This window comes from Triplophysa rosa, linkage group LG17 (genome assembly GCF_024868665.1).
Source record: "Triplophysa rosa linkage group LG17, Trosa_1v2, whole genome shotgun sequence".
Classification (NCBI taxonomy): domain Eukaryota; kingdom Metazoa; phylum Chordata; class Actinopteri; order Cypriniformes; family Nemacheilidae; genus Triplophysa; species Triplophysa rosa.
In genome coordinates, this window is record NC_079906.1 from 4,153,510 (window position 1) to 4,168,559 (window position 15,050).

At 38.7% G+C, this 15,050-nt stretch overlaps 1 protein-coding gene across 2 annotated transcripts in view; it reads left to right on the forward strand.

Moving 5' to 3' along the window:
* disp3 (dispatched RND transporter family member 3) overlaps positions 1-15,050 on the forward strand; it is a 53,683-nt gene that overhangs the window by 23,132 nt on the left and 15,501 nt on the right. Inside the window, exons 4-10 of one of the 2 annotated variants that reach the window (XM_057356120.1) lie at positions 98-234; positions 3,359-3,493; positions 3,594-3,754; positions 5,381-5,520; positions 6,085-6,173; positions 6,548-6,664; positions 10,834-10,995. In XM_057356120.1, the coding sequence (XP_057212103.1) occupies positions 98-234; positions 3,359-3,493; positions 3,594-3,754; positions 5,381-5,520; positions 6,085-6,173; positions 6,548-6,664; positions 10,834-10,995 (941 nt within the window). Of the gene's footprint in view, positions 1-97; positions 235-3,358; positions 3,494-3,593; positions 3,755-5,380; positions 5,521-6,084; positions 6,174-6,499; positions 6,665-10,833; positions 10,996-15,050 lie in introns of both variants that reach the window. The other variant, XM_057356119.1, reaches the window with a different exon arrangement.

The window sequence follows — 15,050 nt, forward strand, 5'->3', positions numbered from 1 at the left end:
TTTTCTTTATCTCATCTCTCTGTATGTACTTCTCGTTATATATCCTCTGGTTTCAAACAAGCTGTTCATTCTCATGTCTTGTTCTCTTTCTCTAAAGTAAAGTGAAGGTGTTGTATGGGGGCACCGAGCTATTTGATGATGAGGTGCGGAAGACCTTCCATAGTGATATGCTGCTGGCTTTGTTCAGCGGCGGCTGCATTGCTGTTCTCGTGTATGTTTTAACTTCCTTTTCCGGTAAGATGCTTAATCAATTTACAATAACAAATAAATCCATTAAAGGTGTTGTATTACAGTAAAATTGCTACAGTTAATATATGGTGCAGTAAAGAACAGATGACAGCGTTGGATAATTACATTTATTAATGCTAGATAATTACAATACACAATTGTTACACGTAATAAAGATCCTTGTAGAAAATATCGCATAACAAACAATGCAAGTTGTTACAATAACTTATATTCAATACAGTTATGGGTCTATTGGCTACACATGAGGCAAAAAAGTGTTTGTTACTAGCTATCTTTTTCTACCTAATCTTATTCGTAACATTACTTTTGTTTTTATAACCAAGTCAATCATTTCTAATTATCAAACCTGCTAATAACAGACGCTATACACCATTGGATTACCACATGAATCACATTGTAGGTTACCTGACGAAATAGTATTTTAAACTGAAAATATAGCTTTTGGCTTTTAGTTTGTGTGTTAGCTTTGATATCCTTGTGTGTTAGCATTGAGGTCAGGCACTTCTTGAAAAATCCACTTTCTCTTTGGGGAATTTGGATTTAAAATACAGTATGGAGTATTCATACACAACCTCATTTTGTCCAGTAAAACATTACAAACATTTTTTTCGATTTGTCTGTTAAGACATAAAAATTGTAGTCACGACTAAAGGGGTTTCATGTATCCAACAGCATGTGCCAAACAAAATTATTATGATCTGTCATCTCTCTGAATCACTAATGGATTACCAAAAAATATATATTTTTAAATAACTGAGAAAAATGTATACATAATGAAAGTTGCTTGAATAAAAGCATAGGGCGTGTGCCAAATGTGTAAATCTAATTTAAGTGATTTTGAGATGAATCTGATTTCTTGAATTTGCACATGCAGAGGTCTCGAGACCTCTCCGCCATGTTGCCAATTCATGCCAACTTGCTACTGTAAACAGAAGCTTGCAACGCTTGCCACGCCTTCAAATTCTTCACATTGATCCACTGCTTTGGAACTGACATTGTTAAGCAGAGTTTATACTGAATATATACAGAAATTCTTGGAATTTGACACGTTGTCTTAAAAACACACCGCTCATCTGCGAGGCGCTCCAAAAGACGCAAGACGCGAGCGTAACGGTCATGCACGAAGGTCAAACGCGTGTTTACATATAAAAACAATGGAAAAGTAGCGCATTGGAATGGAGAAACACGTTCTGTGTGAATGGCCCCTGAGGTGGTTCTTTGTGCAGTTTGACTGCATCAGACACAGCTGTAAGCCTGTTCTTCAGCAACTGATTCTATTTAAAACACAGATAATCTATTGGGCTTGTCAGTAAATGCACAGCCTTAGATTGTTCACCCCAAAATGAAAATTCACCCTCCTGTCATTTTGAGCCTGTATGACTTTCTTCATTCTGCAAAACACAAAAGAAGATATTTTGAAAAATGTTGGTAAAAGAAAACCGTTGGTGCCCATTTTGTAGGGTCCCCAATTGCTACGTTTTTATTTTACCAACATTTTTAAAAATATCAAATTTTCTGTTCTGCAAAAGAGAGAAACCCATACAGGTTCGAAATGTCAAGAGGGTGAGCAAATGATTACAGAATTTTCATTTTGGGTTCAACTTTAAAACAGTACCAACTGTGGCTTTGACTGCAATGCAATTCATCTAGTAAATCTGATAAATTTGTCTCATCATGACTCCACACTTGATTTTCTTTTCTTGATTTTAGGTAATTTTATTATTTCTCAGGACAGATTTGACACAAGTCTTACTTTCTCACAGCTGCGCCGGTAACATACTGGATCACAATAATGGAACATTACTGTACTTTTACATTTTATGTTTTTTTTTTATTGTGACACTTTTTCATGTTATATAATGTGACCTGTGCCAATGTGTTCTTCACCTGTATATCATCCAACCTTACCACAAGTGTAAGTTTTCGATTGTTCGTCATTCGCACTACACTCACCTTTACCAATGCTTTGTTCGAGACAATAGAGAGCTCTCGAAAACAGTGGGTCCACTCAGCTTGTACTCCAATTTGTAACTGTTTGTTCCAAAACCTTTAGTGCTCTCTCGGCTACAGCACTTTCTGTTAATTCAGGGATAAAAACATGAATATCTACCAATGCTCTGAAGCTCTGCTATTGCAAAGTATAGGCAAAAAATACCAAGTGTGGTTTTATTAATAGCTTTTGAATACCAAATCGAAAAACTTTGATTGTGAAACGGGGAATGATACTTCACATTTGACAATAAGTTCTTGGATTTAACTAAAGTAACAAAAGGAGTAACTAGACTTATCTTGTGTTTACTAACAAAACTACAAAAAAGCCTTTTCATTTGTCACACTATAAAATGTTAAAGTGATAGTTCACCTAAAAATGAACATTCTGTCATCATTTACTCACCCTCTTGTCATTTCAAACCTGTATGACTTCTTTCTTCCACAAAAAGATGTGATATTTTGAAGTAAGTTTGTAACCAAACAGCACTGGGCCCGGTTGCATAAAGCACCTTAAGTTTTTCCCTTAAGTATGACACTAAAGGGGTGATTTTCCTTTACCAAAGACAATAGGAGAATAACTTAAGTAAAACTTAAGGTATACTTAAGGACACACTTAAGGTAAAATTACACTTAAGGTGCTTTATGCAACCGGGCCCTGGCCTCCATTCAAAACCAAGTGAATGGGGGCCAGTTAACAACATTCTTCAAAATATCTTCTTTTGTGTTCTGCGGAAGAAAGAAAGTCATACAGGTTTGAAATGACAAGAAGGCGAGTAAATAATGACAGAATTTTCATTTTTAGGTGAACTATCACTTTAACATTTTATAGTGTGACAAATGAAACGGCTTTTTTGTAGTTTTATTAGTAAATGTATCCGTTCTATTTTCACCTTAAATTGAAATTTTCCTTTTTGAGATTTTTATCTATTTGTCTGCCAGTAACTAGTACTCTGATTGCAAAGTATATATTTCAAAAGAACTGATGGCGAATTCATATTAATTGGTACGATCTCATTCATTCGTACATTTTGCTTTGTCCCGGTAAACAACAGTTTTAAAGTAGCTTCCTTGGTTTTCCCTGAAAGATTTTCCTCTGATCTGATTTGTTTCTTTTCAGTATTTTTGACATTCTTCGGCTTGGCTAGCATCGGCCTGAGCTGTCTTGTTGCACTCTTCTTATACCATGTGGTGTTCGGAGTGAAATATCTCGGCATTCTCAATGGAGTGGCAGCTTTCGTCATAATCGGGATTGGTGAATTTTAAATGACAATTCAATTACATTTTACATTTGCACATTTTTGGGGTTTTCCATCTGAATTGACAGATTCTTTCCTTTTTCTCTCTTTCCATAGGTGTGGATGATGTGTTTGTGTTCATAAGTACCTTCAGACAGGCAGCCCACCTGACTTGTTCAATACAGCGTATGATTTACACAGTAAAGACAGCAGGCAGAGCCACGTTCCTCACGTCCTTCACAACAGCAGCAGCATATGCTGCCAACACCTTCTCACAGGTGCACTCAATAGAGCGAAACAAACATGACTAGACAATTGGTTTTCGTAAAAGAAGCAAAAAATTCAGTTTAAAGAATGCATGAGAAGTCTTTCTGAGTGAAAAGGTTTGCTTTTGGAGCACTATATTTTCTTCCTGAAGGCTACATGAAACGTTTAGTCAACAATTCTTGTACCGAATACAAGAGTTTAATCTCTGAGTAAGGTATCAATTTTTATGCTCAAGCGACGTGTTTTTAATTGCCGTGGCATTGCAAACCTATTTATCAACAATCATTTGCAGTATGGCTTTTATGAAGCAACATAATAATAAAATAAAGCAGTAAAATAATGGAGTGACGTACTCACCCATTGTCTGGAAAAACATCTGTCGGGCTTGATGCAAGTTCCACACGCAATGACAGACACACAAACAACACGTTCTGTTCAGTAAATCTGAGTGGATTCCAGACAACTATGCAATTTAGCTACAGTTTGGTGTTGAACCAGTTCTGTGGGGAGTAATTACTATTTAGAAGTACAATAAATCTATTGTAACAATTCTCAATCATCCAGACCCGATAACAATTTCATAACAATTGTTGCTATTAAATAAAATAATTAATGTGGAAATGCGTTTTCTGTGTAGAGCTGAAGGTCTGTTACAAGAGTGTGACACTGTTGTCGCAGGTACAGGCAGTCAGAATTAAACTGCATAAATCTCCTACTGCACCTTTAAGAGGTCAGTATGCAAAAACCTCTGTTATGGCACCTGTGTGTTAACAAGCTGCTGACCACTGACGTTTTTATGTACAGTAAATGTGTTCAGTCATGTTTCTAAATTTATGTTATTTAAAACAGCAGTCTGTTACTTTTGCTTCTCAGCATCTGTGTTTGAAACACAAAATCGCAGGTTATTTTAGGTACTTGGCTAGTTATAAATCACTATTATAATAGGCTATTATTACCCCGTTGTGAACTGGGGTAAGGTGAAACACGTTTTGAACACTGTTTGCTCATGTATTTGCAATAACTGATTTTGTTTGTTTTTACAGCAATTAAGAAAGTTAGATTGCAGCTTTAATAAAGTTTATTACAACTACAGCTACAAACCGACAATGTGTTGAATAGTTCTTGATGGAAAAAAACAACAAAATGACACCGACCGGATATTCAAACTGGATTTAGATCCAAATGTTGGTATATTAAAGTTGTAAAATGGCAACGCTCACAGAAAATGAATAAAAAACATTACCTAAATCTCCTTAGGTTGATAATATTTTCAGTAGGTAGTGCCTTGAATAAAAAAATATATTTTAATAAATCATTTCTGATTTTATTTTGTACCCTTGGAATCCATGTGACTGTTCATGGTACAGTTGTAATAGTGTTTATTGTTTGGTTGATGTCAGATCCAAAGTTTCAAATGATGAAACAAGCTGCAAGAGTGTAATACAGACAGTCAAACGATTCTGTATCTTTGAAGAGTGATCCTATTTATACAGTGTAGCTTTTGAAGCAATTGGATTATCAGGTTTCTGTCACCAACTCATGTTTATTCAGCATTGTCGTAATGAAAGTTATAGCTAATTTCTTTTTAAACTTATTTTGCAACACCTGACCTTTAACTCTTGTACATGCATCATTAGATTCCAGCCGTTCATGACTTCGGTCTGTTCATGTCCCTCATTGTGAGCTGCTGCTGGCTATGGGTGTCCATTCTAATGCCTGCAGCTCTTTGCATCTGGACGCAATGTGGAAGTGTCCGCTGCAAGGCCTGTCCTAAATGGTAGGTTTCCTATACATTTTCAGTTTAATTTTAAAAAGCTATTTTTACGATGTGGCTAATTTGGGCTAAATTGTATGATCTCATTCGTACATTTTAGTACGTTTCACTTTCGGGCCAGTGATGTTTACATTTTACATTTACGCTTTTATCCAAAGCGACTTACATTGCATTGTATTATACATTTGTTTCTGATATGTGCAATCCCCACAAATCCCCCAGCTCTAACCACTGAGCCACAGGAAAGCTGATGTTAGGTATAGGGCGGGATTAGGGGTGGAGCTTCATTGTTGCTTTTTTCTAGTACGAATTCATACCATTAAGCCACCTCATAAATAGATACGAATTGCCGTGATATCAGGTTGGTCATATAGACCAGGTTTAATACTTATATTTAATTATTTATTACAAGTGTGAGTAGTATATTCTTCGGAAATGCAACATAAAGCATTTTTTTTCCGGTTTGTATAAAGGTGTCTTCTTGTGACAAAAGTTATTGAAAAAGCACTTTATTTCAATTGTGCAACTTAACTTTGTTATTAACACAGATTACTTTAACCTCAACAGGTGGAATACTGTAACTAAACTCTCAGCCAGTCCAAGCCCTCTCTCAGATGATGATGATGTAGCTCTGTTAACTGTAGAAATGGACCCAGGTAAAAGAGTCACATCATTGGTCATTCACAATGGCCCAAGCAATCACACAAAGTGAAAAGTGTGCCTGGAATAAACATCAGAGCCAGTCAATCTCTTATGGATTGACTGACCTGTAAGAAGTGGTCTGGTGGTTGAAGGGGAGGGGTTGAAAATTGAACAGGAGCAATAAAAAAATGCAATTGCAATAAATGTGTGTATAAATGTGTGTATTAAGGAAGACCATATACTGTCAACTTTGGTTTGATGCTAACTTTGTAAGAAACCACACACAGTTAGCGTACACAAATTATTGAATATCGTTTTCCTGTCTTCTGTTATGGTCCAGGTGTGTATGACTCAGATTCAGATGTCGCCCTGCTGTCTCTCTCTGTAGAAGTCCCCTTGACTGTGTCCACCGACGGGAGTGTTGGGATCATCAGTGCCCACCTTCAGAGGATACTAAGACACTGGGTGGCTGAGCCTGTAGTGAAGAAACGGAAAACAATAATAGGTGAGAATGTTTCTTTGGTGATAAATATATGGGGGATTTACAGAGTATGTCAATAAACATGGCATACTTTCATAATCCCTACATTAGTTAATCATCTTTAATGATATAGTCTCAGCCGGTACGCCCACAGACCACAGGGCATTCACTAACCGTATGATGCATATTTCAAACACAAATGGCTGAAGCGGCTGAAATCTTGGCTGGCATCTAAGAAACTTTCTGACATCAGAGCGCACAAGCTTTAACCAGTCATTTTTAAAATAAAATAAGTACAATACGTGTAACTGGATGGGGCTTTGAGCTGCAGTGAAAACTGCTTTCTGCACACACACACTCTCAAAAAGGACGTGTTACACAATCACACATTATTTTGGGTTATGGAATTTCAACACATTGTGATTTTAACACATAATGAGTCATTTTGGGACAAAAGTGTTTTTTTTTAAGTGTGGCAGTTTCTGCCAATCTCATATTAATCTTGAGCGCCTATACAGTAGTATTGCATACGTCGTATCTTCTAAGAGTATTTAGTTTGATCAAATTTATAAAAGAGACATACAGCTGTACGATTATTTCCGGAAAAACACGAGATGCTAGAGGTGGGACTAGTGAAGAGAGTGGGATGGAACTACAGCACGAGCAGGCAACACATCCTCACATTAATCCCTTTGTGTTTTGTACATTATGCACGTACACGCCGATTACCAACAAAACACAGACATATGACTTAGTTTGACTTATGGCGTGCAGTTCTTGTCCGGCATCTTTTAGCACTGGGACCGCACCATCCATCAGTTTCAAACGATCTCTAAATCCAGCATTACATCCACTGTTTATATAACATCCATCACTGAAATGCCGTGAACAAACAGACACACCTAAACTTCACTATCACAAGAGCTATCTTCTATCACTATCACACCATCTTGACGCAGCGCAGATAATCTTGATGGTAAGCAGGTCTCGCTCGCTCGTATAATTCTGGATCCCTGTGTCGTCACAGGGACAAAGCTTTCTGCAATTATAAAGACAAAAATTGATTCATTATAAAGCTACAAATTGCTGATGTATGTTTATCCAAAAAAGAACAAGGCGTATAATGATAAACTCATGTGAGTCAAATTTCGATTTTTTTTCCACTAATACATACACAATTTGTGCATGAGTAAGATTCAAATTTCCTGACTTGTTTTGTTTTAGCCACGCATTAATCTGTTTCTTCGTCTCAAGGTCAGCTTGTTACAGTTCAAACAAAAGAGCTACGAACGTCGTCCCTTATGTGCCTGCACCAATGCAACTAAGCATTTATTAGCATGGCAAAGCTTAACAAGACATTTCAGCAAATTTCTATTGTTTAAATGCATAGTATATAGCAGCACATGCATGTCAATAAGCTAAATTAGAGCCACATTTTCCCAGGTCACAACTGCTTTTTTCTTCTATGTGGTGATCAGCCTGAGCGCTGTTGATACAAAGGCTGTGTAATTATAGACTCAGAAACAGTTACAATGCAGACTCATGCATTATATAGAATGCATTTGAATCCCAGCATCAGCTTTTTAAAATCAACATCGTCCACATCAGCAATATCTGTACAGGTTGTGATGCTAATACACATTTAATGATGCTATGAAACGGGTTGAATCATATAGACACTTACAGTAACTTTATTTTTTATTGTGTTTATCAGAACATGGTACACCAAAAATATAGTGACAGAGCACTTTCAAAGGCATACATTTCCCCCCCCCCAATTTGTTACCCCAAATCCCCATTGAACATAAAATCTCCCATAAAACAAAATTAAATAGATAAATAAATACAATAACACACATCGTAACATTGTCGAAGTATAAATACAACTACATTATCTAAAAAAAATATTTTAAAAATCTTTAATAAAAATTGTAACAAAGGAAGAGGTTGAGAGGGAGAGGGTGATCCTCAAAGAGGTAGAGGTACATCTGTCACGGATTAGCAGAAGAAGAACCCAAGCGCAGGCAGCGAAGGGGTTAACAGATAATATTTATTATTATTAACAACAAAAACACCCACAATGGGGAAAACGAAACTGAGATAAAAAACTGAAACAAAACACTTCCCACGGGGGGCAAAAACAAACTAACAAAACAAGGCACGACACAACGTCTTACAAAAAACAACACGGCAGGGTGACTAAGACTAAAAACACAACTCACGAATAAAGGACAAGGCACAGAACAGGAACCAGGGTAACACAGGAACATGAGCACAAACACACCGCAGACACAACGTAATACACGAGCACAGGACAAAGAAACATGAGGGTATATATAGGTAAGACAAACAAGGGATAATGACACGGGCAGGTGTGGGTAATTAAACACTCAGGGGAAGATGACAAGGAAACGAGAGGAATGGGGCCAATCACAAGACACTGGAGAGAACGTATATTATTGTCAAACGGACAACAATATGTTTCTCTCCACACATAACCTAAGGACTCTGCCCCGATCCCACCACACGACTAGAATTTCATAAACAAGACGGTGGGACCGTGGCAACATCATTTTCGATATACATTATTAAAGGGTCCCATATTTTGTAGAATGTTCCAGTTGAACATATTTGATCTTTTCAGTTTTCAGAAACACCATTAGGTCACCAAGCCATAACGACAGTTTAGGTGGAGCTGGCGATTTCCATTCTAAAAGAATTTTTCTTCTAGCTATTAATGTTGCATATGCATTTTCTTTATCCTTAGTTATGTAAGTGTCATCACCTGTGGTACTAAACAAAGCCATTATTGGGTTAAGTTGAATTCTTATTTTTAAAGCTGAGCCTAAGATCTCAAAAATTGAAAACCAATATTGTCTCAATTTAGAACATGACCAGAACACATGGGTCAGATCTGCCTTGGATGTTTTGCAACGTTCACATGTTTCATCTGTGTTTGCATATATTTTAGCCAATTTGGTTTTACTGTAGTGGATACGGTAGAAAACCTTCAATTGAAACAAATTAAGTCTGGCACATGATGAAATAGTACTTATTCCGTTAACAGCTTTATCCCAGGTATCCTCAGTCACGTCAACCCCTAGCTCCCCCATCCAATCTGTTTTAATCTTCTCTAGTGATGTAGTTTGGAATGTCATAGTTAAGTTATATATTTTGGAAATGAGCCCCTTGGAGTGTGCAGGCATCTTAAGAATTAAGTCTAGTTGTGGTTCACAGGGCATTTGAGGAAATGTGGGACAATGGGCCCGGATAAAATGACGCGTCTGAAGATAGCGGAAAAATTCAGATTTTGGAATATTACATTTTTGTACCAGATCATTAAAATTAGCAAAAGTATTGTCAATGAAATAATCTTTACATTTATCTAGGCCCAAGTCTTGCTATTGCTTAAAAGTAGTATCTAGCTTGGCAGCTGGGAAAAGATGATTATTACATATGGGGGCTTCCAAGGAGAAGTCTGTAAGTCGAAATGTTTGTCTAAACTGATTATATATTTTAAGAGTTGAGACAGCAACTTGACTTGAGGAGAATTGCGATGGTGGGAAGGGTGACTTCATTGTTATCAGTGCAGCCGGTGATGTTGATTTACAAGCTTTTGCCTCCACTTCGCACCATTCTGTATGCGGGGTCTGAAACCAATAAGCTGTTTTTTGTAGATTTGCTGCCCAGTAATAGTTTAACAAATTTGGGAGAGTCAGTCCTCCATCCTTTTTAGGTCTTTCAGGAAATTCTTTGCGTATTCTTGGCTTTTTGCCTCCCCATATAAAAGACATTAACCTATTCGTTGACTTAAAAAAAGACTTTGGAAGACTCTGAAATAAATACAATAGTCTGGGTAACACATTCATTTTAACACAATTGACTTTACCAGCTAAAGACAGATGTATAACACTCCATCGCTGGAAATCAGATTCAAGTTTTTAAGTATAGGAGTATAATTTGCTTTAAATAAACCACTGTATGAGCGAGTGATGTTGATTCACTGTAACTGGTTTTACAGTTAGTAATGTAAATTGTAATGTTTCTTCATACTTCATTTTCTTTTTTCCCTGTTTCTGCTGTTTTTGTGCAAAAAAATGCATTCTCTGTAAAGCTGCTTTGCCACAATGCAAAACTGTGTAAAGCGCAATAGAAATAAAACAGACAACATCTTGCTCTCTCTTGTTTTGAAGGTGTGTATGTGTTGATTCTGTTGGGTTCCGTCTGGTGCTGTTGTCTCCTGCGGCCCGCCAGTCTCGCCCCTGTGCTGTTCCACCGAGACACAAACCTGCAGCGACTCCTGGATCTCCGCAGCAACCTGAGCGCCCAAGGGATCTCCTGCCATATGTGCTCGGGTGGGGCTTTTAATCAGTAAAGAATTGATTTCTTGAATATACTCCAGTGAATCATGGAAAACAAATGCCTGGACTCATTAAAGCCGCTTTATTTCATTAGATAACAGATCCATGCAGTTGCTCGCATGGCATGATGCACTTCAAGTAGATTAAAGAGTCAGGCGACAAGCCGAGGCATTTGGTTTTGAGAAATGATGTTATTTGAGTGCTTGGTAACACTTTGTAATCATTTCATTAATGTCATTTACCAACGTTCAGTAAAGCTTAACAGATCAGTTGTCCATGTAGTACATTCAAATATGACTATACAGATGAGTCCGAGACCACTAGTCCTCCATCTGTGTTGCAACAGTTTTGGAAAAGCCTTTTTCTGTTCTGAAATGACTGTATTCCTGTGTACAAGCCAATAATGGGTTTGGGTGATGAGTGTTTGGCTCAAAGGTCTGAGCTTTATGCAGACCAGTCAAGTTCTTTCACTAGACTGAATCAAAAATTTGTTTTTGAATCTTGCTTTGTGCACAGGGCATTGGAATAGAAAAGGGCCCTTTCCAAACTGTTGCTATAATATTAGAAGCACACAACTGTCTTGGAAATCATTATATGCTGTAGCATTAAAGGAACAGTTCACCCAAAAATAAAAATTTTGTCATCATTTACTCACGCTCAAGTTGTTCCAAATCTGTGTAAATGTATTTGTTCTGATGAACACAGAAAAAGATATTTGGAGGAATGCTTATAACCAAACAGTTCTTGGACCCCATAGTAGGAAAAATTATGTTTTTTTTTGTTCTGTTGAACACAAATATATTTTAAAGAATGTAGGACAGCAAACTGTTCTGTGGCACTTTTGACTACCATTGTCATTTTTCCTACTATGGTATTCAATGGGATCCAAGAACTGTTTGGTACAAGCATTGGTCCAAATATCTTTCTCCGTGTTCATCAGAACAAAGACATTTCTACAGGTTTGGAACAACTAGAGAGTGAGTAATTCATGACAGAATTTTCATTTTTGGGTGAAGTATCCCTTTAAGATTTGTGCTCACGGAAATGACTTAAGTAGTCAGTTATGTTCGTTAGAAGGGAACGTTCCAATACATACACAACCCTATACACAGCATGCAAACAAAATTTGTGTGAAACATGATAATTTACTGTAGGTTGCCTCAGCATGACTTGAGAATGTCTTGTGCATGTGCTTAAAAAAAAACAAATCTATACTTTAAAAAACATAAAAAAATGTTTTTTTAATTTCACGTTAAAATGTAAAACAAAGCGGAATTTTTACTGTTTTTTAATTTGTTTTTAAAATAAATAAAATCTGTCAAAAAACGTAAAATTACAGAAGACTGCAAATTTACAAGAAAACAGGGCATTGTAATTTTACAGGTAATAACTGTTATTTTACAGTTTATTTCTGGCGCCCCATCTGCCAGAAGATTTCCGTTTTTTTACAAGATTTCTTTTTTTTACAGTTTATTTTTGAAATAGTCAAAAACTGTAAAATAACAGAAGACGACAACAAATTTACAAGAAAAAAGTGGAAAACAATTTCATATATCTTTATATCCTGTAATTGTACGGGGAATTTTTTTATGGTATATTTCTGTTTCTCCAGCTTATAGAAAATTTCAGGTTTTTTTACAATGTAACCTTTGTTCCTGATTTTCTTACATTTCATTATTTTACAGCTTAGTTAATTGCTACAAATAGCAGTTAGCACTAATATTATGTTTAATCGCCAGAGGAAACTCCCCCCTTTTGAGCCCCCCCATCTTCCAAGGAGATTTTCTACAGTACTAGAGTATTACAACTCTTGGGGTTTTATTTTCTTGCTACAGTCGCCACAGGCATGCTTACTGGGAGACTATTGATGATTAATACAAAACAAATATTTTCTTAATATTATAAATTATAGCATATACCTAATAGCATGTCATAATAACTGGCTGTCATTTTCACAGTTTGATATGTAAAGTGAAAATTTAATTTTACACGTTATTTTAACATTAAACACACTGATGAGCCAAAACATTATGACCACCTGCCTGATATGCTGCTGGTCTTTCACATGCTGCAAAATCCGCCGAGGCATCATTCAGGTCCTGTAGGTTGTAAGGCCACCGAACTTGTTGGTCCAGCACATTATGCAGATGCTCACTTGGATTGAGATAGAGGCCAGGGCAACACCATGACCTTTAAATTTATGCATTTTGACAGATGCTTTAATCCAAAGCATTTAAGCTATACATTCGATTTGTACTTAATGTGTGTTCGCTGAGTTTCAAACACACAGTGTCACGGTTCTCAGGGTGAGACACAGAGACAAGGACAGAGGACCCAAATGCAGACAGCGGGTAAGGGGTTAACACAAACTTTAATAACTAAAAATACAAAACAAGGACCCACGTGGGGGAACATAACAAAACATAGCAACACGGACAGGAACTAACTAGACTGAAAATAATAACATTTGACATGAACACTGTAAACTAAACTAACTACACAACAAGAACTCACCACAAAGACAAACACGACGCAACAGAACAATGATCCAGCACGAGACAGAAGACACAAGGGCATTATAAAGGGGACAAATCAAGAGGAAGCAGGTGCGGGGCATGAACTAATTAACAAACAATAACGAGGAGACGAAAGGGCGGGAACAGAGACGCCACACCGGAGAGTGGAAGACCAACAGGGACAAAACGTCACTCTCCACATAAAACAAGAGGTTCTATCATGGTTCTGCCACTAGGTCAAGAGAAGCAAGACAAGGTGGGGCAGAACCATGACAGAAGCCCCTCCTTAAGGAGCAGCATCCTGATGCTCCTCAAGGAACAAACAAGACTACACAGACTGTGACATAAAACATAACTATACAAACATGACCAAAAACGTGATACATAGAAAAAAAAGTCCAAACAAAGACATGGTGCCGGCACGAAGGCCGGCTGGACAACACATGGGCCGGCTGGATGGCCGGCTGGACAACATGGCGCCGGCTGGAACGGCCGGCTGGACAGGACATGGCGCCGGCTGGATGGCCGGCTAGACAGACATGGCGCCGGCTGGATGGCCGGCTGGACAGACATGGCGCCGGCTGGAGGCCGGCTGGACAGACATGGCGCCGGCTGGATGGCCGGCTGGACAGGACATGGCGCCGGCTGGATGGCCGGCTGGACAGGACAGGCGCCGGCTGGATGGCCGCTGGGAGCCGCTATCACCGGCTGGGCAGGCCTGGATGTCGACAGACAGGACAGGATGTCGGCGGCTGGGCAGGCTCTCGGCAGCTGGGCAGCATCTCCGACGGCTGGGCAGGCTCTCTGGCAGCTGGGCAGCAAACAAGGACAAACACACACAAACAGTCGACTCGACAGGCCTGGGCACCAGCTGGGAGCCGGCAGGGATCTTCAGCGGGAACAGGACACCGGCGGCCTCAACCCTGGAGGGGAATCCGACGACCTCAACCCTGGAAGGGAGCCCGGAGGTCTCGATCCTGGACGGAGTTCCGGCAGTCTCGACCCCGGAAGGGAGTCCGGCGGTCCCGACTCTGGAATGGAGCCCAGCGGCCTCTACCCTCCAAGGGAGTCCGGCGGATTCAACCCTGGAAGGGATCCGGCGGCATCGACCCCTCCCGCTGAGATCCCTTGTCTGCTGGGTCCAGAATGGCTGGATCATTCTGTCACGGTTCTCAGGGTGAGACACAGAGACAAGGACAGAGGACCCAAATGCAGACAGCGGGTAAGGGGTTAACACAAACTTTAATAACTAAAAATACAAAACAAGGACCCACGTGGGGGAACATAACAAAACATAGCAACACGGACAGGAACTAACTAGACTGAAAATAATAACATTTGACATGAACACTGTAAACTAAACTAACTACACAACAAGAACTCACCACAAAGACAAACACGACGCAACAGAACAATGATCCAGCACGAGACAGAAGACACAAGGGCATTATAAAGGGGACAAATCAAGAGGAAGCAGGTGCGGGGCATGAACTAATTAACAAACAATAACGAGGAGACGAAAGGGCGGGAACA